This window comes from Protopterus annectens, chromosome 13.part0 (assembly GCF_019279795.1).
Source record: "Protopterus annectens isolate FY-2018-M chromosome 13.part0, PAN1.0, whole genome shotgun sequence".
In the NCBI taxonomy this organism is placed as follows: domain Eukaryota; kingdom Metazoa; phylum Chordata; order Ceratodontiformes; family Protopteridae; genus Protopterus; species Protopterus annectens.
Genome location: NC_056747.1, coordinates 1,224,290,752 through 1,224,316,190, shown reverse-complemented (window position 1 = coordinate 1,224,316,190; position 25,439 = coordinate 1,224,290,752). Strand labels below are relative to the sequence as shown.

Genomic DNA, 25,439 nt, shown 5'->3' with positions numbered 1-25,439 from the left:
AATGAGAATTTAAACACAGGGGTTACTTTCAGTCAAATAATAAAAAAGAAGGTTCCAAAGCAGAGAGATAAAGCCCTGACTGCAATCTAAGTGATGAGACTCAGGCAGTAGAATATTCATCTGCTTTTGGACATGTGTCTTTAAATATTTAGCACCCTTAACACTGTTCAGACTACCAATATGTGAATTGTCTGGCATGGTTTCCTGTATAGTACTACATAGTCTGATAGTAAAGCTGATTGAGTTGGCAGCACATATGTTCATGTCTGAGTTGTTCTTCCATTTGTTTGATTTTCAGATATTACACAGTCTCAAAAGTGAAGCAAGTTAAGTTATTCCATATTTCACTTGAGAAATGGTGTAACTACAGCCTCCAGGAAATCTTCCTATCTGTGAGGCAGTTTTGTTGGAAAAATGGAAAATGTGCATCCAGAAATTCGGTTTATTCCTGTCTTGTAAGCAGAATATGAAAAATAACCCTCAGAAGTTACATTCTGCTATGTTTCTGAACTTCACATGGGAAGATACCCTGACAGTTCATAATACTTGAGTTTTGAGAGGGATAGAAAGATAAAGCTTTGTGGTGAAGAGACTGACATTTCACAGTTATTGTGAACAGATAAATCAATTTTGCCATATATCTTCCATTTATTGTTCATGAGGGTAAAGGCTCCCATGGGAAGTATTGATGTTTACACTGCAGAATTAAAGAATTAAGCCAAAGACTGATTTTGGTGAGTAAAATCACTCATCAGTATCCAACACAAATTTGATCCCAGCAAGGTAAAAAGATGCTGACCAGGGGAAAAAAACAAGGTATTAAATTTACTGACAGGTTATGCACTTTTGTCCTCTTATAAACAATGAACGTCATCAAAACCTGGTTTTGGGGATGCATTTGTGCTGGTTACTAGCTATTTTCATCTCTGTGGGCTGTTTTGTTTTGTATTAGACCACTCATTAGTAAGACGCAAAATTATGAATCAAATGATCAGTCATACATGAAACAGACTGAAAGTTAAATGAAATGAGTAATATCTGTAGAGTGAGAATGGAAACAACAGCAATATGAGAAGCCAGAGCAAAAATTAATTATGAGAGTCATGAAATGCTTGAAAAAGAAAAATGAAAATAAAAAAATGTTGATAATTTGTGCATGAAGCATGGTTAGAAGCATGCTAAAACATTGCAAAGCCCTGCACATAATCAGTAGTGTAGAAAATATGGCAAAAGAGATCATTTTTCTAAAATTAGTAGAATGGAAGAACTTAATCTGCAACTGATAGGAATACATGTGGTGGAAGAAATTAGTGAAAATATTTATCTGTGGGTGCAATACATGTGGAGAGAATGCAAAGAGTTCAACAATGGAAGTTTGCTTATGTCATTGCTGACAATTTCAGTGAACCCCAGTTCTGACATCCATTCTCTTGAATGGAATCTTAAGTAGAATCTCTGGTGACATGGAATTGAGCTCCTATTCTGCCATGGGTTGGGGGTAACCATCCTACTCCACTTTTTCTTGTATAAGTTTTCTGAGTTTTCATAGCCTTGGGTAATCTAACATATATGAGATAAGCTGAATTTTGTAGAACGAGTAAGATAATATAAACAGAGGCCAGAAAATGTGACACCTACTATTTAAACAAGAAGATCAGTCAAAAATATGGGCACAAAAGCATGTAAATTTGTAATAAGCATAGTGTGTTGTCTAATCTTGACACAGATGTAGATTGTGATTTAATGTCTGCTCAAGTGATCAAATTGATGAGTTTGAAAGACAGACCATGAGGCAAGACTGAGACAGATGTGTTTCAGCATCAGTATAGCATTTACTTCATTCTAGTTCACTACAATTCAAAGTTTCTGTCTTCAAACTGCTTGCTTATACGTGTAATAAGATATCATCAGTGGGTCAGAAATTGCTTATTTACAAATAAAAGAATAGAAATGCAAGATGCATTTTCAGAAACTTGGAACAGAAATGTCTCCTATAGTTAGCCGTTTGACTTGTCCGAGGTTTGGCATGGTTAAGAGAATTCATCGTGTACTTGTAAAGTGTGATAGTTTGCCTGGTAGACCGAGGAAAATGTCTTAAAGTTATTGGCATTTGTTAAAATGCAAATAAAAAAAAATAATTTGCAAATTATGAAACGCTAAATTGTCGTTTTTTTTTTTACGATTAAAAATATTTGTAAATTTTGTATGTCACAGTGTGTGTTTAGTAAAATGTTGCCATTTATTACTTTGCAAAGATTTTTTTTTTTTGACTGGCAAAGCTGTGCAAAGAGAGACATTTGAGTTATAGCGAAAAGTGCACTTGGGACGTCACACAGTTTAGACAAATTTATAGCAGCTGAAAATAAAATTTCAAGGTGTCACGACATAATGGATAGATAGCTAGAGAGAATCAACCAGACAGAAAGGTGTGAAGCTAGCTATAAAGTTCAGGCACTGCAATAAGCATTTGTTACTGAGGCAATATCGCTGTTGTGACCATGTGAGTGATATGACATACCTCTAAACAGTCCAGATGTTCGTAAAATTTCCAGATTTCTGTCACATATTTTTGTTCCTCATAAAACGAGTGTTTTTCTGGCAAATCACGGATGACTGAAGCCACTAAATAGTGACATATATCCGAGTTTCTGACCCCGTATCCTTCAGAAAATGCATGTGAACATAAATCCTGCTATCTTAGCAACGTTAATAGTTTATATAATAGCACTATTTAAAATCTGTCCCTGTTTTGGGGCCGTTGTCCCCCATTACTGTAGACATTGCCCAGATTTCTTGCGCTACGAGGTTGAGGCAGGTATGCTGTGATAGAAATATCATCACGGATTGCCTATGATCATTTCTACTACCTGTTTATTTAAATGTTAAACAACAGCGTAAGTACTTGTATTTGTGTGTGTGTGTGTGTGTGTGTGTGTGTGTGTGTGTGTGTGTGTGTGTGTGTGTTTAGGGGTTACCTTCACTGGACATAAATAAAATGAACACTGAACAGTGACAAGAAGGAATGTGCTAACAAGACAGAAATTGGTTAATAATTTGCGATGGTTAAAAGTAAACAGAACTGGAAGATTGTGGTCATAAACTTAAGTGTGTGTGTGGGCCTCGTGAAAAATAATACAGGTAAACCCAAAGACGCACCTTATACAATATTATTCACATGCAAATACCGAAAAGCAACCAAAAATAAAGCAATAAATAAACCTGCAATTGTTTTACTGATAGACGGTGATAACTGAATAGGCTTCATCGGTTTTTAAGAAGCCCCCCAAATACTGCATTTTATTTGTTCTGTTATTTATTTTTGTAAACCTGCTAAACCCTAAAACTAGACTATAAAGATGACGGGAGATAGTATGAATCTGTTAATTGGTTATCATGAAAAAATGCCTGCAAAATATGAGTCACTTTTAATGTATACGACCAAAAAGGAAGAGACAACTTTTTTTCATTTACTAAACAAACTGAAGGACTGACAAATCACAAGGAATACTGTGGCCTTAACGACTGCTTAATAGATATCTACACACGTGCAACATTACAAAATCCAAAGCATTTTATTTATCAATATCTTGAACCTGACAAACACACACATTTAAATATATGAAATATATGCAATTGCGTCCTTTCTTCAATTCATTTACAAAAAATAATAATAATAATAAAAAAATAAAAATAAAAAAGATGAAAACAGCCTTTTCGAAATACAATACACCCGTGTGCGAATTTCTTATCCATTTGAAATTTGTTCTGACAGAAGCCAAGACCCCTCCCCAAGATATGCCATTAATACTTTATAAAAAAAAAATATAAAGAGATAGAGATAGATTACTGACTGCATATGCGCTTGTCTGTGACCTCATTTAATCTGTCGTTTTTGAATTTATAAGATATAAGAGGCAACTGGAGGCCATCCAGTGCCATAACGTTAAGGTACCTGTGTGTACGGCTGTGCAGTAAAATACCAGATCTCTCTCTCTCTCTCTCTCTCACACACACACACACACACACACACACACACACACACACACACACTTAGCTCTGTCTCTGCCCCGGTGTACTTTACCTTCATGACTATATCTGTATCTTACACGTAATGTGGATACTGATGCAAAAAGTGGAACAAGTGTATCTTCACATATGCTTTTCACAACTATTAAAAAAATCCACAAGAGCTTCCTTAGTGTGGTGTTAGAAATTTAACTTCTTACTAGATATCTGGGATGGACAGGAACATGATAACTTTTCATCTTTTTATGGAGTTGGGTATGGGAATGAAGAGTAAACTGAGCTATTTCTAGTTTCGATATAAACTCACAACGTCAACTTTGTCTTCAGCAGTCTAAATTTCCGCAGAATGTCCAGATTTTTACCTCATAATTTTGGTCCCTTCTTCATATTCTGTTTTTTTCTGACAAACCACTGAGGACTGAAGTTGCTAAATAATTACATACATTAATCAGTCTTCGTATCCTTCAGAAAAATGCATGCTAATCAGTTATCCTAGCAACTGTCTAGGTTTGTAAGAGCAATATTTAAAAAAAAGTGTCCCTATTTTTGGGTCTTTGTCCCTCACATATTATTTTAGGTTTAGTCCAGATGGCTTGTGCTAAGAAATTGAGAGGTATGTTTGTTGTACACAGCTTCTGGCACCATGATACTAGGCTTCCATTGACTTATGTGAATGAAAGTTAACGATTCGAAATCATTTCTAGACGTGGGCGGATATTTATTGATAAACCAGCTTTACTAAGTAGGTACTATCCAATTTATTTTAGTTTACTACATTCTCCTCTTGGTGGAGACTTCTAATATAATGGTCAGACTAGGGGTTCCCAGACCGTAATACCCCTGTAATATTACTAACATTACCTCAGGGCGTTGTGTCCTGGACTTATTAGTGGACAACAAGCATTCACTTTTAATTGTCTCTGATCTCATCTGAAGACCACTCCCATCATGTTTATAGAATAATTTGACTAACTCATAAAAAGTAATCCTCGTTTAAACAACAGCTATTACGGAGAGGGAAGCTCTTAACCTGATATCCCTAGAATAACTGACAAAGTCAAAAGTAATAATGGACAAAAGGCCACGAATCAAGGACACTTTTAAAATACTTTAACTACACACTTTGAAAATGAATAAAATACACAAATGTGCAGTTTGTGAAGAATAGGATGTCTGTAATAATTGTAACATCTGGCAATATTGTTTATGTTGTAGTCATCATTGTTTTTCACAGAATCAGAAATTTCAGAAAAGCTAGTGTAAAGGTTTGAAGCAAATTCAGTGGCGTCCTTGAAAATTAGGGACACTTGAGAGGTATGAAAATGACCGGAGCGCAGTTCAGTTGTTGACGCGGACATTTTAGAAGTTGAAAGTAGGAAATAATCTGTAAATAAGGTGGAAGTAAACTGTTAACCTTATGAGCTATAGCTACTTAATGTATTAACAAAGGAGTTAGAAAAACTGTAACTTGGGCTTCAATTTAACATACCATTGTTTTCAATGACCCGTAAGCAACTTATCTCCCTATTAGTTTCCAGTCCCTCCAACTTCTTTCTGCAGTTTCAGCTCTTTTAAATTTACAGATTACGATTTCGGTATGCAAATATTTTTGTTATTGAGTTATTCCAACAGCAGCATTGATTCCAGCAGCTTTGCAGCCCCCCCCCCCAAAAAAAAAATACTCATCTTAAGTGCCAATTTCATGGCTGGAGGCAAAGATGGCAATCCACCATCCAAATAATTATGGAACCCACTGCATACGGCAAAATATAAACTGCATTAATCAGAACTTATTTTTTATGTATAACATCGTCAGAGATTTTACAGCCTGGCTAACGATATTAGCCTGAAACTGTGTACATTTCGAGCATAAAAATTAAAGCAGTATCCACTTTGCAGGTGTGTAAATCCCTGGTCAGACTATGTGGCAGAATACAGGACACTCATTGCTAGTACCGCTTGGAATTATTCAACCCGAAAACTATCGTGCTTGTGCATGCATAGCCAACGAGATTTACCTGTATGTATGACAGCCAGGTCACACAATTAGAGTATCACAGTTGTTATGCCCCCGGGTAAGGGACAAAGCCCTTACCGCTTATCGCGAGGGCGTGCCGCGTCTGCCCCGCCCACTCCCTCCGTACCAGCTCTGAATGGGCTGACTCTGGGTGTGGGGGCGGGAGTAAGCGGTACCCGTCATTTAAACGTTTTACCGCCGCCTCTGTCCCTTTAAGATGTGCGCAGCGCTCGACCTGCGGGATTTGTCCTTCAGTGGGACCCCGAAATGAGGAGCAGCGTTGAGCCATCAACATGCACGCTGGCCCCGTCTCTGGCCGTCTGCCGCTTCTACCCTGTGTTGTTCTCTACTGGTTCCTGTCCATGCAGCAAACTTCAGCCTACTTTGGGTCAGGATGAGTACTCATTTGGTATAATATAGACAATGATTGTCATTTATTTTAGCAGGTTATTATTGTAAACTGATTGACTGGAACTGGACTTATCTTTTTGGCCGTAAGGAGTATCCATAACATTTAAAGGTGAAGTGATATGACTTAAAAATTGCCACACACATATCCTGCACCAATTTGACCTCGTTCTAAAATACAGTAAGGGTGACAGTGAGACAGTTATTGGGAACCGATATCTGCGTCGGAACAGTTTGATTGACGTCCTCTTCAGGTTGGGGGTTAGGATATTTAGGGTTTAAATCTCGCGGGTCCCTTGTTCTGTGACCCAGAGGAAAGCATTGCTAAGCTCACACCTCCCAAATGTTTCAGATTTTCAGGGCAGTCTTTGATTTTGACACAAATTTTAGTTCTCTCCCTCATAATCAGTCTTAAAACTGGTGACTTTTGCAAGCATGGAGGCGACTTACACATAATAAATAATGCTAAGAATTGGAGTTATATATTTCTTTTACTTCAGAAAATGTGTATTAATTCACATTATCGTATTATGTTAACATCTAAAGTTAACCACACTAATATTTTAAAAAGTGTTCCTGATTATTTCTGGATTTGTACTGCTTCTGTTGATATTTGTTCCTATTTAGTTGAGAGCTATACTCTCAAATGTCCGGATCTTTGCCTCTTATTTTGGATCTGCTACTCATAAAATCTACAGTGTGTGGCAAAACAATGCGGAATGAAGTCAGTTAACGAATAACATTTGAGTTTCAAACTTCATATCTTTCAGAAAAATGCATACTAACACAAATCCTGTTATTCTAACAGCTGTCTAATTTTACAAGAGCAATATTTAAAACCTGTCCCTGATTTTGGGCCTTTGTCCCCCTATTACCTTTGGTTTTGTCCGAGTTTCTTGCACTTAGGTTGACAGATATGGCCAAGCCCTACGGTGTTATTCCATATTGAACAAAACTGGTCAAACTTCTCAAAAACACACATATATGTCGGGAAGGGACTGGATTAGTTGCTAGACTTAATGGGATGTAGGACTGAGTTTGCATGATACTGGGATTCATTCATACACTGGCTTATGACGATATTAACAACAGGACAACGATGCCTTGTCTAGGTGCGGAGGATAAGACATGCAGCAATTGCTCCCAAACCCTGACTTTGTGTAAGCAGGTGTTGTAATTGCTTTTTATTTGTCACTGCTATTTCTGTTTGGCTGAGGGTCAGCTTTTTATCAAGACACAGAGTGCAGACTATTATAAGGTTTTATAACTGTGGTGAACTAAAAGGATGTGCAAAGGAAAATGTGACTACATGAGCTAATGCGTCACAAACCCATAGCTGCCAGGAGCTTTGCAGCAGGCAGCATGTAGTGGACGTGGCCATAGTTACTTCACATATGACTTTTTGATGAGGTTTCACTTGCTTTTAACTGTCCGATCGCTTAACACAAGTGTGTTTGCTTACACATTTTGTTATGTTTATTTGTTCTCTCATTTCTGTCAGTCTGTGTTGTGTGAATTTAGTATTAGCTCGGCATAAAAAGTCTTTCTTGAGTATTAACGGTTGTATGTTTTATCATTTCCTGTGGACAAAAAGAACACATACTATATAGCCTGTTTATATATATATATATATATATACATACACACATATATGTGTGTGTGTGTGTGTGTCAGTCATCTGGAACAAACAAAAAAAAAAAAACATTTTGTCATGCTTTGCCTTTTCTGATATCCTTAAGAGAGTAACAAGACACCTACGACAGCTACATTAGAAGCAGTAAATTGTAAGGGAATCACTATTACATCACACTCACTATTCAGTTAAACATAGGAACAGCAAGTGAAAGCAGTTCTACAGAAAGGAATTGTTGTTAATATTGATTGCTTGAAATTGCATATTATAAGTGCATAGAGTCGTGATTGCACTTTAAAGGCAACGTGTGTGCGTGTGTGTGCGCGTGTATGCGCGCTTGTCGGTGTGCTTGTCTTGCATATGTCCATATTTATGCGGTCTTGCATTATCCTACTATTATGGTGCTTTTCACTTATCACTATGAAGTTAGGTTCCTTACCACCACCACCTGTCATGGCCAAAGCGGAACATTTCATAATGCAGCCCGAGTTTTTGCTGAACAATGCCTTTCCTCATTAGTGTCATAGGACCTGACCCGCTTTCATTTTATTGCCAAAAGTAACAGTAACTATTACTGATGCCTGACTGTTAAGTTGCTGTTGTTAGTTTCACATTACATTAAGACATTTCAGATACAATATGTTAAAATTCTGCAATACTTAGAGGAAAGTTAGAAAATTATTTCTTTCCTCTAAAATATTTGGACATTTGCAGAATTTTGTTTCTTTTCCCTAGAGACAACCGCCAAAAATAAATCTGCAAAATAAGTTAGTAACCCTGTATGATGTACATTCATTGTGCACAACTCCATTCATTAGATTACAGTACTCCTTAAACTGAGTTTGTCAAGGACGTTTATGCTGATGTCATATTTTTCTTTTCAGAAAACGGCAGGGACACTCTGTCCTTAAAATCCAGTTGTGTGTTTTGTTTGTGGTAGGTTATCATATCTTTAAAGCTGCAGCTGAGTTATTAGTCAGAAACAGGGCTGAAATGAGTTTGACAAAAAAACTCCGTCAGTAACCCTTATCATTCCATAACTTCCCTCCTCACTTGGGTTTCTGCCAGCCATGCACATGACCATTGTTTGCATCCTTTCACAAACCTAAACGTTATCAGCACTGAAGACCCCACGATCCAAAAATCAAAAGTCGAAAGCAACAGGTGCTTTGGAGTATTTAAGATGATATTGCTTTTGTTGACAGTAAACATCTGTATAAACTATTATAAAATTTAAACTGGTTCAGTTATTCAGGATAAAAAAAAAGTTTCAGAATTTTGTACTGTTGCACAACATTGAGCTATTAACTGCTGCACAGAGCAACTTAGGATGTGGCATTCAGGAGTGCAGTTTTACTGTTTGAGACAGATGATAATATGTAAGATCTGGCAGGCTTTGCATCAGGATTTGCGCACACACACACACACACACACACACACACACACACACACACACACACACACACACCTATTACACTGTAGAAAAGGGAAGGCGATGCAGGTAAAAGTGTAATCATTCACACATGCAACATTGTAACACACCCTGAGAGAAGTGAATATTTTATTTCGTACAACCAGTTTGTCATTACATAAAAGAGCCCCATTGAACCAATCACACAGTTTTCATTGGTTTCCTATTGGTCTGGCACCGGTCTTGCTGTACATAAAAACCTGTGGTAGACCTAAGGAGTTACTTTGTGTCAATACAGGTAAATTAGTAATGGTCAAGAACACTCTGGCCTGCACTGCACAGATCTGTATTTCTGCACTGCACTGTGTGTATCAATCAGAATCCAGTTATTTGATGATGAGATGACTTAAAAGAGGTAACATTAAACTAAACGTCACATCATTTTCTTAAAAATGCTTATGAAATTAAAATCAGTGGACAGCATTACATGAGATATCCCCCAATCTGAGACAATGTTGCCTCTGAGGTAAACTGAAAAGTAACTAGATATCTGGGTGATTACATGAAACACTGAAGGAATATTTATTTCTTTATGATAATAAATAATAAATATCTGAATGATTACATGAGACACTGAAGGAATACCTTGTATCATATCAGACACATGAGTTATAAATGTAAAACTGGGTTATGCATATGCTAATGCAAATTCATTAAACACTCTAGACACTAGGGCTGTTGAAAGCGATGGGCTGAAAAGTGCAAAGAGACAAACAGGTATCATTGCTGATGGTCACTGAAGTGATAATGCCTGCAACCCTGATTAATAATTGAAGCATATTGATCCACTGGGGAACTCCTCAGCAGTTTGCACAGGAGAGTTGTGAGGTGCATTTGAAAGATCTTCTTGGAGATACCATGTAACTGTACTTGAAAAGTGCTCATGCTAGGGCTGTAGGTGTTTAAAAAAACACATAATTCCTGATGCATGGTAATTGAATTAATAGGCATGTTACTTGCAGTTTGTCTGAAAATACTTCAGTATTGACATCCAGAGTGGGGAGCCATTGTGTGCCATACTATTTTATTGTCTAAGCAAAGTAAACAGTTTCCATGCTCCCCCACACACTGAGTATAACTGCACATTTATTCATTTAACAAGACAGAACTATATAGCTGCATAAATTAAATTCAATAAGTGGTCAGCAGAAACTATCACATTTTATCAGGCACATAGGAAAGATAGTAGATATACTGTATTTCAGAAAGATCTCTGTTAATATGCTCTGCAAATATGGTACATTTTGCCATTAGAAAGATAAAACTAACTTAATTCTTATCCATAAACTACATTCTCTTATTTTTTTTTAAAGTGGGTTGTTTCCTTGAAATGAGGAAAAATACTAATAATGTACAATTTTGTTTTTAAATGTGCTCCTTTGTCATTGCAATTAACTAGATTCCCAGTACCCGCAGAAGGAATAAACTGTCATAACCTGATGCACACTCTTACTTTTGTGGCATTGCACTTGGCTACCTTATGTCCCTGCACTTCTCCATACCTGAGGAGGTACTAGATTAATGGCATGTGGTGACAGGGTTTTAATATTACAGCTCAACATGAAAGCAAACTCAGGAAGTGGATAGCTGAACTAACTACTTGTGCTGCACATAATATATTTTGAAATGTTTCTACATATTATTACTATTATAAAGTTGATATTACTTGCCTGAAATATGGGGAATGTTTAAATGTATGCCTTATTCAATTTTTTCTTCCTTCCTGTCTGGATTTTAAGATGTTTCGACTACTGCTTGGCTTGTAAGGTCATAGAGCAATGCTAGATGTACCTCACTTCACTTTCGCATCCCATGTCTATCACTGTCTTGAACACGTGTGACTGTTATTTCAAGGGAAGGCCTTATGTGCAGTAAGGTTAGTGTAACATTTAAGTGCCCCCAAGTTTAGAACTAAATGTGTAAATAAAAACACATGCAATAATGGCATGTGTATCATGGTATCATGGTCCATGAATATAATGATTGGATACTGGCAATAAAATGCCGTTGCTGGAAATGTATTTATTACTGAGTATCATGAGACTGTTGTCAGTCCAGTGACAATGATACAACACAGCATACTGGAGGTCTAATGGCGCCTAAGCAGAGGGTTTTCTCTGAATGTGTGCGCGCGTGTGTGTGTGTTCATAGTTTGACCTTATTCACCAAGCTGGGAGCTCTCTAGTGAAAAGGATAAAGCACTTCATAGAAAACACAGCACCGAATGGTCCACTGGGTCAGTGGCATGGATGCAAGTATAGTATACTGGAGGTTTTGGTTTCAAGTCTAAAACGAGAGATAAGATTATCCATTCACTTCAGTTTTATAATGGTGCCTAAGCAAAGGGCTTTTTCTGTTTTTATTTGTGTATGTTTGTTTGCAATTTGACCTTAATCACCATTCGGGGGGGGGGGGGTCCTAGCTGAAAGAATGAAGCTCTTTAGCGAAAACTCAATACCTATCTGTCAAGAAGATTTTGTTGGTCTAGCAGCAGTAATACCTGTATGTTATCCTGGAGGTCTTGGACTCATGTCTCAAATGAGAGCTAATATTAATTTTTTACCTTTATGACTCCAATTGTCATGTACATAATCATTTTGGATATCCATGGACCAAACTTTTCCAGTATTTTACCACACTTAAAGGCATCCACTGACAGTTCTCATGTATCTTCTGCACTAATTTTGCTTGAAACCTACAGTAATGACTAATTTCTAACTTGTTCATATTTTGAAGTACATCAAGGTATTGCTGGTTGCAGTCAATATCTTTATTTCCTGTGTGGATATAGTTCTTGCCTTGAAAATAGTGCCTTATACATAAGCTCTCTGGAATGAAGTACATTTCTCAATGGATGACTTAAACATATTGAATGACATGAGCTGTATAAATTCCCCCATTAGAGGGTCAGTCAGACAAACACCTTCACACAGATACACAAAAATGCATGCACATACAAATATCCACAGATACACACAGTCTAAATGCCTCTAACTTTGATTCTTCTATTGATTACTCACATCATTTTTTAACCTCACCTCTTTTGTGCACTCTCAACAGCTGTGCAAAGGTAATTTTGTATTAAAACTTAAGAATAAAAATATGTATGAGAAAAATGTAAAAGCTTAATGAAATATATATGGATACATGCTAGGAAAAATTATTTTTTTGTATTATAAGCCACATTTAATATCGAAACAGCACACAAGCATATACAGCTCTACCGAGTTACTATTTTAGATAGCATATGGAAAGACAAAGTGCACACTAGCTCATGTATCATGTATTATGTTACTGTTTACTCTTTTTGCATTTCTTTTTATTTCCTTGAACGTTTCCCATATTTACTTCATGACAGTTTAATTTATGTAGGATAGATATAATATGAAAATCAGATTATGCTGTTCTCTCACAAGACCGCACTGCATGGTAGTAAGAATTTGAACCAGAACCTCCTGATTCACATTTCTGTGGTCGAACCACAAGCCACATTGCCTAGAAGTTGGGCTTGGAATAGGGACGTACCCAGTCCAAGCCTTACTGAGTTAAGCATTAGACTGCAGTGCTTTGGGACTTGGGAACGGAACCAGGAAATCTGGACTCACTCATTCTTGACTCAGAGTCTCTCAAACATTATTTTTTGTAATTTGGTACTAGTTTTCTTGACTTATTCACAGAATAATGTCATAGTGATAGTTTTTTTTTTTTACATTTATTTTATTTATTTATTTAGTAATGGCAGCCTGTGCTTTGCTGGTGAGAGAAAAATCACAGTAACCTACTCATATCCATGCACATGTGAGCAAATGCCTTTACATGCCTATATATTACCTATGCTCACAAGATTTCATATGCTTACAAATATTTTAACACACACTGACACAGTTACAGATACTGGTGCACATGTTACTGGGAAAAATTTGTCCTTCGCTTTCTATAACTATAAATATTATGACATGCTAAGAAAAATATGGTGATAAAAATAAAAAAAAATGATAACAAAGTGTTGAATGTTTACTCATTTACATGCTTCCCTAAATAAATTCAGCAGAACTGAATGTGAATGTCAACCTTTTGTTATTTTAACAGTAACAAAAGTGTTCCAGGTATACAGTATAACAAGGAGAATTAAACCACAGGAATGGTGGAAGATGTTAAATGTAAAATAGGGTCTGGTGTGCAAAGCCTGTGTCTATTGCATAAAAAAATAATGAGCTACTGGTGGTGTGTGTGTGTGTGTGTGTGTGTGTGTGTGTGTGTGTGTGTGTGTGTGTATAAATAAATAAATAAATAAATATATTCATCTTTTGATACAGTAATGAAGGGGGGTACACATGCAACAATAGACAATAGACATATTTAGAGTGATGTATATTGGTATATAGTCTATCTCAAAATACTTCACAACAAATAAACTAAGAGGGAAGATGGAAATGTGACAAAAATTCTAAAGATGGGGTATGTGATGGACATAGCAGTGACCCAGAAAAGGCGAATGGCATGCTATCAAAAGAAGCATGGTCCTAAAACACTGCCACAGGTAATAATGCAAACAAATCTATCTGCAATGTCTGCAGTTTCAAGTATGCGGCATATTTCATTCAGGAGACAGGTAGGTTAATGACATATATTAAATGTCTCAGTCACTGTAAGGTTTAATTACTTGCTTAGGGTTACAAAGTAAAAAGTAAAGTGTTAGGTATAAGATTCCGTAGGGTTACAAAGTAAAAAGTAAAGTGTTAGGTATAAGATTCCATAGGGTTACAAAGTAAAAAGTAAAGTGTTAGGTATAAGATTCCGTAGGGTTACACAGTAAAAAGTAAAGTGTTAGGTATAAGATTCCGTAGGGTTACAAAGTAAAAAGTAAAGTGTTAGGTATAAGATTCCATAGGGTTACAAAGTAAAAAAGTAAAGTGTTAGGTATAAGATTCCGTAGGGTTACAAAGTCAAAAGTAAAGTGTTAGGTATAAGATTCCGTAGGGTTACAAAGTAAAAAGTAAAGTGTTAGGTATAAGATTCCGTAGGGTTACAAAGTAAAAAGTAAAGTGTTAGGTATAAGATTCCATAGGGTTACAAAGTAAAAAGTAAAGTGTTAGGTATAAGATTCCGTAGGGTTACAAAGTAAAAAGTAAAGTGTTAGGTATAAGATTCCGAGTCTTATTTTCAGTTGGTAGAGTTAACATAGAAAGTTAAGGTTATGAGTTGCAAATTCGTTTTATCCTTTAGTTGTGAGTTTTAATATCTCAGTCTTTATTTGTAAATTGTGTAACTATCCCTGTCACTTAAACAGACAACACCTCTGTCTCATACCTGAAAAGAGGCAGCTGTGCCTACCGGGTTATAATAATCTAACGAGGGTTCCACCTGTGTCCCTCTTGGACATGGGCAATAGTTACTGATTTTAGTGTCTGCTTGAACCAGACACCCTTGGGAAAACAGGTTGAACTTGGCTAGGCTTGTAAGGGCCCTGAGGCTGTTAGCCTAGTAACCTCCTATGAACCAAGTAAACAAATAGGTATAAATAAAGTGTTATCCATTTGTATTTTGAATAACATCATTTTACAAGGAACCATGATTATCTGCAACTCATTATCTGATTAAATAGTTTTAAAACTCTGGTAAATGTAATCATTATGTATACAGAATGATGACAGTTTTATTTATGTTTGATCAGAGGCTAGATGGATTGATCCAAAATAAACCCTTGTTAGATGTTTCACCCCCTTCATCCCTAACTTAGTATAAACAGCATTAAGGTTGTTTCACCTTTTGTGGAAGGGGAAAAAGCCCTTTAAGTCACCTTGTTTTTTTTATTTATTTTGTTGTGCTCATTTGATGGAAGAGGGGAATGGCCTTTAAATTACCTTGTTTTATTTTCTTGTTTTTTTTTTTGGTTTGTACTGTTCTCTACATTTGAGCTATTATTGGCAGTATGCCCTTCAGATGTGACCGGAGCAAAAACAATCACAATGATAAGTCAAATAATATAATAGGTTGTGCAGTAATTATGCAGTTGACTATTTAGGTATATTATAATATTGATACATTGAATTAGGGTATTAATTTACTGTATCTAGTCCCTGAAAAGAATAGTGCAACTTAAAAAGATTATGTTATACAACATTACAACCATATCTAAAATCTGTATTTTGCTGTTTCTTCAATTTGTAAGACAGGCTTGTGCCATCTTAACTCCCCTCTAGGAATAGTTAGGTTGGAGTTAACTAGGAATGTCAGCTAAAATCCGCCTTCTCTTTACAGCTGGTATTCATGGGTGCTAGAGTTTGGAGGTGATAGACTATTACCATCCTGAAGCATTCATTCTGAAAGTCAGACAAACTGTGTGCCTGTCCTGCCGTTATATTAGGTTTAGGCATTATAAAGTTATACCCAAATTAGTACTTGACACTGATCTTGAGAAAATTCCAGGCATATCTTATGATCCGTATCACTTCTCATCCTGTAAATGTTTCCACATTCAGATGTTATACAGATGGAATAATGCTTAATCCCGGAGAGGACGTTAGGTCTGTCAGTCCTATGTAGATGTCATACAGATGGAATAATGCTTAATCTTGAGAGGACGTTAGGTCTGTCACTCCTATGTAGATGTCATACAGATGGAATAATGCTTAATCCTGGAGAAGATGGTAGGTCTGTCACTCCTATGTAGATGTCATACAGATGGAATAATACTTAATCCCAGAGAGGATGTTAGGTCTGTCACTCCTATATAGATGTCATACAGATGGAATAATGCTTAATCCCGGAGAGGACGTTAGGTCTGTCACTCCTATGTAGATGTCATACAGATGGAATAATGCTTAATCCCAGAGAGGACATTAGGTCTGTCACTCCTATGTAGATGTCGTACAGATGGAATAATGCTTAATCCCGGAGAGGACATTAGGTCTGTCACTCCTATGTAGATGTCGTACAGATGGAATAATGCTTAATCCCGGAGAGGACGTTAGGTCTGTCACTCCTATGTAGATGTCATACAGATGGAATAATGCTTAATCCCAGAGAGGATGTGTGGTCTGTCACTCCTATTTAGATGTCATACAGATGGAATAATGCTTAAACCCGGAGAGGATGTTAGGTCTGTCACTCCTATGTAGATGTCATACAGATGGAATAATGCTTAATCCTGGAGAGGACGTTAGGTCTGTCACTCCTATGTAGATGTCATACAGATGGAATAATGCTTAATCCCAGAGAGGATGTTATGTCTGTCACTCCTATGTAGATGTTGTACAGATGGAATAATGCTTAATCCCGGAGAGGACGTTAGGCCTGTCACTCCTATGTAGATGTCATACAAATGGAATAATGCTTAATCCCAGAGAGGACGTTAGGTCTGTCACTCCTATGTAGATGTCATACAGATGGAATAATGCTTACTCCTGGAGAGGATGTTAGGTCTGTCACTCCTATGTTGATATCATACAGATGGAATAAGCCTTAATCCCGGAGAGGACGTTAGGTCTGTCACTCTTATGCTGATGTCATACAGATGGAATAATGCTTAATCCTGGAGAGGATGTTAGGTCTGTCACTCCTATGTTGATGTCATACAGATGGAGTAATGCTTAATCCCAGAGAGGATGTTAGGTCTGTCACTCCTATGTTGATGTCATACAGATGGAATAATGCTTAATCCCGGAGAGGACGTTAGGTCTGTCACTCCTATGTTGATGTCATACAAATGGAATAATGCTTAATCCCAGAGAGGACGTTAGGTCTGTCACTCCTATGTAGATGTCATACAGATGGAATAATGCTTAATCCCAGAGAGGATGTTAGGTCTGTCACTCCTATGTAGATGTCATACAGATTGAATAATGCTTAATCCCAGAGAGGACGTTAGGTCTGTCACTCCTATGTAGATGTTGTACAGATGGAATAATGCTTAATCCCGGAGAGGATGTTAGGTCTGTCACTCCTATGTTGTAAAAGCTTGAACATTCCAGTGTGTGCTGGAATGTACACCACTTTGCAAAAATTCATTTCTTTCCTTACTGATCAGGGTACATTTTGATTTTCTGTCTGCTTTGGCATTTGGACCACTCTGATTTGACAGCTCTGTTTTTTGGGGGTAGGCTGTAATTTTTGCTCCTTAGTGTACTCTGTGGTTTGCTATATGCATCACTAACTAGATTACCATTAAATGATTCACTTCTGCTTTGGGGATAATATTAGCCAGGGCTGCCTGACACATGTCCCCAGTCACCTCATTACTCCGAGTACCAACTTCACTAATAAAATCTCTTTTAATCTCCCACAGAATTAGTTTCCATGGGTGCCCTGCATTGCTTATATGTCTATCCTGTGTGCAGATTCCTCACCCACGTCCGCACTATATGTAGGGTAAAACAAAAGACCATAGCCCACCTCACTTATCAGAGCACGTGTTAAAGGTTTCTTTTAAAGTTCTACTGAAGCTTCATACTCACAAAGTCTGCTAGTGAGTTATGGTAGAACACTATGGACATCTTCTGGGGAATGCATTTACCTTAACCTACATAATAATATTGGTACTGTTCTACTGTGATGTACACGTTGGGGAATGCATTTACCTTAACCTACATAATAATATTGGTACTGTTCTACTGTGATGTACACGTTGGGGAATGCATTTACCTTAACCTACATAATAATATTGGTACTGTTCTACTGTGATGTACACGTTGGGAATGCATTTACCTTAACCTACATAATAATATTGGTACTGTTCTACTGTGATGTACACGTTGGGGAATGCATTTACCTTAACCTACATAATAATATTGGTACTGTTCTACTGTGATGTACACGTTGGGGAATGCATTTACCTTAACCTACATAATAATATTGGTACTGTTCTACTGTGATGTACACGTTGGGGAATGCATTTACCTTAACCTACATAATAATATTGGTACTGTTCTACTGTGATGTACACGTTGGGGAATGCATTTACCTTAACCTACATAATAATATTGGTACTGTTCTACTGTGATGTACACGTTGGGGAATGCATTTACCTTAATCTACATAATAATATTGGTACTGTTCTACTGTGATGTACACGTTGGGGAATGCATTTACCTTAACCTACATAATAATATTGGTACTGTTCTACTGTGATGTACACGTTGGGGAATGCATTTACCTTAACCTACATAATAATATTGGTACTGTTCTACTGTGATGTACACGTTGGGGAATGCATTTACCTTAACCTACATAATAATATTGGTACTGTTCTACTGTGATGTACACGTTGGGGAATGCATTTACTTTAACCTACATAATAATATTGGTACTGTTCTACTGTGATGTACACGTTGGGGAATGCATTTACCTTAACCTACATAATAATATTGGTACTGTTCTACTGTGATGTACACGTTAGTGCTGCTGGCATTTTGATTTGGGGGTCTGGGATTGAGTTCCACCATCTGTGTACTGAGTAGATAAAACCTGTATGTTCTGCCAATGTCCATATTGTTTTTCTCTATGCACTTCAGTTTCTTCTCACAAACTTAAGACAAGCTGCTTAGAAAAATCTACTACTCTAAAAATGTCCCAGGTTGTATTTTAGAGCATGCGTCTACTGTAGAGAAGCTTTTGGTCAGTGGTTAATAAAATAAAATCAGTAATAATATACACGTAAGAAACATTATCAGAAAGCAATAGTTGCCAAACCTGGGCGCAGCATACTGCTTTTAATGAATGCTTAGCTCTGCATTACTTTGCACCTTGAAAGAAAACACACAGAGATTATAACAGTTGCTCTAAGTCCTGTCTTATATAAGTGGCTGTGGTGGGGTTTGAATCCTGAGCCCACACAATATGCACATTTGCTTCTCTTTGTATATTGTTATAGATTTCAGGTACCATAACACACTGCAGTAAGCCAGATTGTTGAAAGGTTGGCTTTTACATTATCATTTCAAATGAAGCTCTTAAAAAGGGGTGCCCAAATTCATTTTCAACTGAGGGCTGGCTATTCATTTTGTGGAGAACTCAGTTCTGTTTCAGCTGGAAAGAATGTAGCATAACTGACATTAGTTATTCCTTTGATAGTAGTTGTCAATGAAGGTACAATGCCCAAACTGAAACAGAGTTTAACTTAACTTCATACCTAAACAATAGTCTTTTCATCATGTCTGACATGCCAGTAGGACAGAATGTGGACACTTAGAAGAAAGCACTGTGGTCATTTGTACTTAATATGACACATTGATGAATTAAGGCTTCTGATTTTAACACTGTAACCTGGCACACCCATTAATATTTGCAACACGTGTGACACTGGTTGATATCTACAGAATGTTAAAAGTACAGAAAACTAATTATTGGTAGATAAGGATTACTTAAACCATCTAGCCTGTACCCACAGTAATTGTTACCTGAGGGCTACTCAGTAATGCACATGGAATGAATTGCACTAAAACATTGCCCCAGGTGTATGAAACACTAGAAAAGCACTAAACATTTTTAGGCTGTCTTGCTAATGTAGTATTGTCTGTATATTTTCAAATAAATGGCATATTGCTTCCAGACTGTTTGCCAAAGTGTCCCTAAGTTGTACTGACCACGATTCTTTGTATTTATATTTGGCAGCCTAACCCAATAATAAACTTCTGTCACTACAATTATCTGGCATTCCTGAATTTCAGACCTCCATGCTTAGGTTCAGTTTTCTTAATCAGTACTACTCACTGTGTGTATGTCTGGTAAAAAGCTATAGGAAGAACTGTCCAAGACCCTTGCAGTCTCTTTATGAAGGGCCCTCGATGTGGGCTCATTCTTTCCAGACTATTTTTGGGATAGGATTGTTTTCCTTACTATGGTCACCACCCTTAAAATAATTTGCCTTGTGCTAACTGCTCATGTTACTATTAACGTAATCTCTTTAAAAAGCTGTGTTCCATGGGGACTCCATAAACATAACATAAGGAAAAGAAGAATTCTTTGCTTTTCCAAGCCATGCCTACTGCATCCAGCAGTTTTTACCCCTTTTATTTAACTTGGAGTATGTAGTTTTACTGCAAATGCTTTACCTATTTTGTTTTCAGTTATACTTTTTCTGTCAGTTAAAAAAAGTCATGCTTGATAGTATATCTTTAAAAAGACAGACACAAAAATGGCGGATAGAATGTCATTTTATTAATGAATTATAATATTATTTTATTCTTTCTAATTCTTTTTAATTATTAATCATTTTTATTTGCCTCACTGGTGCTTTTGTTATCCTACAAGTTTTAGTTTTGTTTTTTACCACTTACAACCAAGTTGTTTCATTCAAATAATCTTTATTTAAATTACAGGACTGGATCATTAAATTACAGGCTCATAATTCTCAGGACTGGAATGAAATATTCCATTAGGTTTAAGTACTAATATATTATGTTTTAATTATGTATGCTTGCTCATCTAACTCTGATGTCTTGTCTCTTGGACAAATTTATATAATATATTTGTTTCTATATCATGTTTTAAGGTATATTTATAGTTTAAAATATTTATTGAGACTAAGTTAATTGTTTAATTAATTATATGATAGTATATAAAAAATGATTTTTTTTTTAGTGTGCATTATTTGATTTATATTTTATATGATTTTATTTAAATTATATTTCATTGTTACTGTTTATTTGGTGGCAGATTCATTTGTTAATTATCTAATTTTGCCTAATCGTACTTTGTCTGCCATCTCCATGACTGAATCAGAGATCTTTGAGTGTCAATACAATGGTGTTCCTGTAAACAAAACAGGAGGATTGAATTTGATGCTTAATATCTAACAAGTTGCTGTGGCATTGTGTAGGCTGCAAGGAGTCTATAAAGCAGTGCACTTTCTGCAGTGCAGCCAAGGGGCATTTGCTAGGTCATTCTTTACTGTCCAGACTTGTTGTGACACTGGTATGCATTAATGTGTGCTTCCATATGTAATCCAAAATGATTGTTACTGCCACTCATTCATCTGGTCTCACATGATCATTTAACTATCAGAACTGAACTGAAGGTGTGGAGATTGTGGCAATTGTGTGACAGCTTTTACTGCACGTCTTCCTCTTCACTTTTGTTTTGCTCAGGCTAATTATTTGGGACTCCATATATCTTCCTGAAGCAAATTCACTAACACAAATAGCACTAATGTACTTTGGCCAGCAGCATGTGCTATTCATTCTTACTCCCCATGGTGGTGCTAAGGTGAGTCTAGGAGCACAAGGACAGGACCACCTGACTTAATCTTGTTCACGGTTAAGGAGAAGAAGATGCTGTTTCTTTCCTCTTCTTGGTACAGTGTTGCTTGTGGGCTTCAAGGTGCTTACCCAGAATCCCATGGTCCCCTGAGAGTTAGGTATCTTCTTTTTCCTTGGTTTTCTGTCCCCACTTCATTTCTATATGTAGTCCTCTAGATGGCGCTGCACTAGCATGAAATGTGGTTCTGCATCTGTTAACACACAATCGACTTCAATGCTCAAACATTTTTGTCTTGTCAGACCACTGCAGCCTTTGCTTGCATCTGTCTTCAAGTCACCTGTATCATCAAAAGTATGAGATTTTTCTTTTTTTTTTATGATTGTGGCCAATTGGAAGGTTGTCTTTTGTTGATAACAAGATGGAAGGACATATCACTAATGTAGCTGAATGCTTATACCCTTAGCTTTTGCATGAATAATCCTAATGCGGCAGGGAAGGACTAGGTAAGCATTTTTACCTCTCTCCCCCACCAAGAACTAAACATCCATACTTCAGAACTGATAAAGATTCTGCAGTGGGTTATTAGAATAAGGCTAGAACAGATGGGTCATAGTACAAGCATTCTGTTTTTAGGAGTGGGATGATCAAAAGTTCAACTGCAGCATGTGCCATCTAGTATATGTGGGGACCAGCAGAGTAAACATCCATGAAAGAAATGGGTAGACATGGAGTATAGTGTCATAGTAGGTCTGATCTAGTGTTTACAGAGTAAACATTCATGAAAGAAGTGGGTAGACATGGAGTATAGTGTCATAGTGGGTCTGATCTAGTGTTTACAGAGTAAACATTCATGAAAGAAGTGGGTAGACATGGAGTATAGTGTCATAGTGGGTCTGATCTAGTGTTTACAGAGTAAACATTCATGAAAGAAATGGGTAGACATGGAGTATAGTGTCATAGTGGGTCTGATCTAGTGTTTACAGAGTAAACATCCATGAAAGAAATGGGTAGACATGGAGTATAGTGTCATAGTGGGTCTGATCTAGTGTTTACAGAGTAAACATCCATGAAAGAAATGGGTAGACATGGAGTATAGTGTCATAGTGGGTCTGATCTAGTGTTTACAGAGTAAACATTCATGAAAGAAATGGGTAGACATGGAGTATAGTGTCATAGTGGGTCTGATCTAGTGTTTACAGAGTAAACATTCATGAAAGAAATAGGTAGACATGGAGTATAGTGTCATAGTGGGTCTGATCTAGTGTTTGCAGAGTAAACATCCATGAAAGAAATGGGTAGACATGGAGTATAGTGTCATAGTGGGTCTGATCTAGTGTTTACAGTCTTATCATCTCTGTGCAGTAGGTGAGTGATGAGCTGGAAAAAAGTCACAATGAGGACATAAATTTGACTTAGGATACCAGATTGTTTATATTAAAAATCATTTTCATTGTTGCTTCATGCTGATGGTTACAGGACCAGCTAGAGCAGAATATTTTTTGAAAGGAATAAACTGCTGTTAGTTATGGATGGTGAAGCTGCTGCGTCTTTTCATGCAATGCCTCATGACTTGACCTTTGTTTGTCAGTACTTTACCGCTGTACCTTAGCTCTGTTGTTCATTCCTTGCAACAGTTGGTACTGTAGATTACTGACTCTCTGTTTCATAACTATAATGCAAACAATATATAACTCACATTGCTGTCTTTCACTGAATTCAGTAAAGAAATGGCATGCGAGGAAAGTGAAAACTATGGCCATGCTCTAATCATGTGCTGCTGTGTCTGTGGGGAATGCATTTCTGGAAGAGATATGAGTTTAAATTGTGCATTTGAACTGTGCTTGCCAGATGTTTTAGAAGTGTGTCATGTTTGTACTTTCATGTGTCCATCAGTAATGCAGAATTAATTGCCTAGCCCTCTGTTTCTGAGACAGATGTTGTATAGATGACTTCAAGACCCTGTTGTTTGGCCTTTTCCTTTAGCAGCATTTTAGGATTATTCTCTAAGAATTTATATTTTTTGTACCACACACTCTGGTAAGGTTTTCTTCCTTGTCTTTGCATTCCTATGCTATAGGAGCCCCTGTAAGACATGGACATGGAATAGATCCAGCCTGACATGGGTTCAAGCCCTTCCTAGTTGTTCTTTCACACATAAATATCTGAGGATGCTTAACCTCCTAGGACAGTCTAGTTCTTTAACCTATCCCTGAGACTCTTGGCAAAGAAGCATTTTTGGAAGATCTGAAAATTATCACTTTGCTAAACACTAGTAATTCCTTAAAGGATGTTTATTATTGAGACATGTCTGCATATCCCCCTCACACTAATAAGGCTAAGAGATTCTGACATGGCATCCTGTTGGTGTCTTCACTTTGTCATCTGCTTTTATCTGCTCGTCTGATGTATTGATATGGTATTCAGTTCTTTTTTTCTAATTATTTTTCTCCCCATTGCTTGCCAACTATCAACCCTCTTGTGATCTAACTAGGCCATTTGTACTTCCTTGGGTAGCAGCCAAGTAATTTACATAATCCTGACTAGTTTTTGTTGTTAACACACTGATGCCAAAATAAGATATACTGTCACTCGTTCTCTCTCACACCTTCTCTCTCTCTATCTATGCAACCTCTCCATCTTTCTCTATATATGTGTATATAGCTTTTTGTATTTTGTAAACTACACAGTCCTCCTGAAATATGGTCAGTACCATGCATACCTCGATACTGTACAGATTTTCACAGAATGTCCAGATTTTTTACTAATATTGTGGTTTGTTTTTATAAAATTGTGTTTTTTATGACAAATCATTAAATACTGAAGTCAGAAAATGATGACATATACTTGAGTTTCAGACTTCATATCCTTCAGAAAAATTCATTCTAATATAAAATCTTTTTGTCTGTGAGTATTCTAAGTTTGCAAGAGCAATATTTAAAAAAATGCTCCTATTTTGGGGTCTTTGTCCCCCCATTATTCATGTCTTTGCCCAGATTTCTTGTTCTAAGAGGTTGAGAGGTATGATGCCATGTACTAGACACTGGTATGGTCCAGAGAAAAATCATGTCTTTACACTTATGGGTGTCCTCAGTAATGTGAGTAATGATGATGATGATAATAATAATAATAATAATAATAATAATAATAATAATAATAATAATAATAATAATAATATTGGGCGGCGCAGTGGTGCAGCGGTTAATGCTGTCACCTCACAGCAAGAGGTTCTCTGGTTCGATTCTCGGCCGGGGTGCCTTCTGTGCGGAGTTTGCATGTTCTCCCTGCGTTCGCGTGGGATTCCTCCGGGTACTCCGGTTTCCTCCCACATTCTAAAGACATGCATCTGGAGCATTTCTCCCCGGGCCTCCTCTGAAAACAGGATCTGTGGAACCTAGTCGGACTTTCCCGGTCAACAAATGTTAAATAAATAAAAAAATAAATAAAATAATAATTGGGGGACCAATAAATACTAAGTCCCATAAGACAGTTTCCTTGAGCTGTGTTACATTCTAATGTATCTAGTGTGGGCTCTGCATTTTTTAACAATGGTTTGGCTATATTAGGTAAATTAAACATATCATGGAAAACTAGTACATTATGTCAACGCCTAATCAGTATGCTTGAATCAATACTGTTCTTAATGCAGTCATCCCCATGGAATAGAAGGATAAAGCCCTAATTATGGC

At 36.9% G+C, this 25,439-nt stretch overlaps 1 protein-coding gene across 1 annotated transcript in view; it reads left to right on the top strand.

The window, feature by feature from the left end:
- Window positions 1-6,246: 6,246 nt before the first annotated feature.
- Window positions 6,247-25,439, top strand: part of WNT9B (Wnt family member 9B) — a 78,532-nt gene continuing 59,339 nt past the window's right edge. Inside the window, exon 1 of the mRNA XM_044055229.1 lies at window positions 6,247-6,431. Within this exon, the coding sequence (XP_043911164.1) occupies window positions 6,337-6,431 (95 nt within the window). The 5' untranslated portion in view covers window positions 6,247-6,336. The remainder of the gene's footprint in view (window positions 6,432-25,439) is intronic.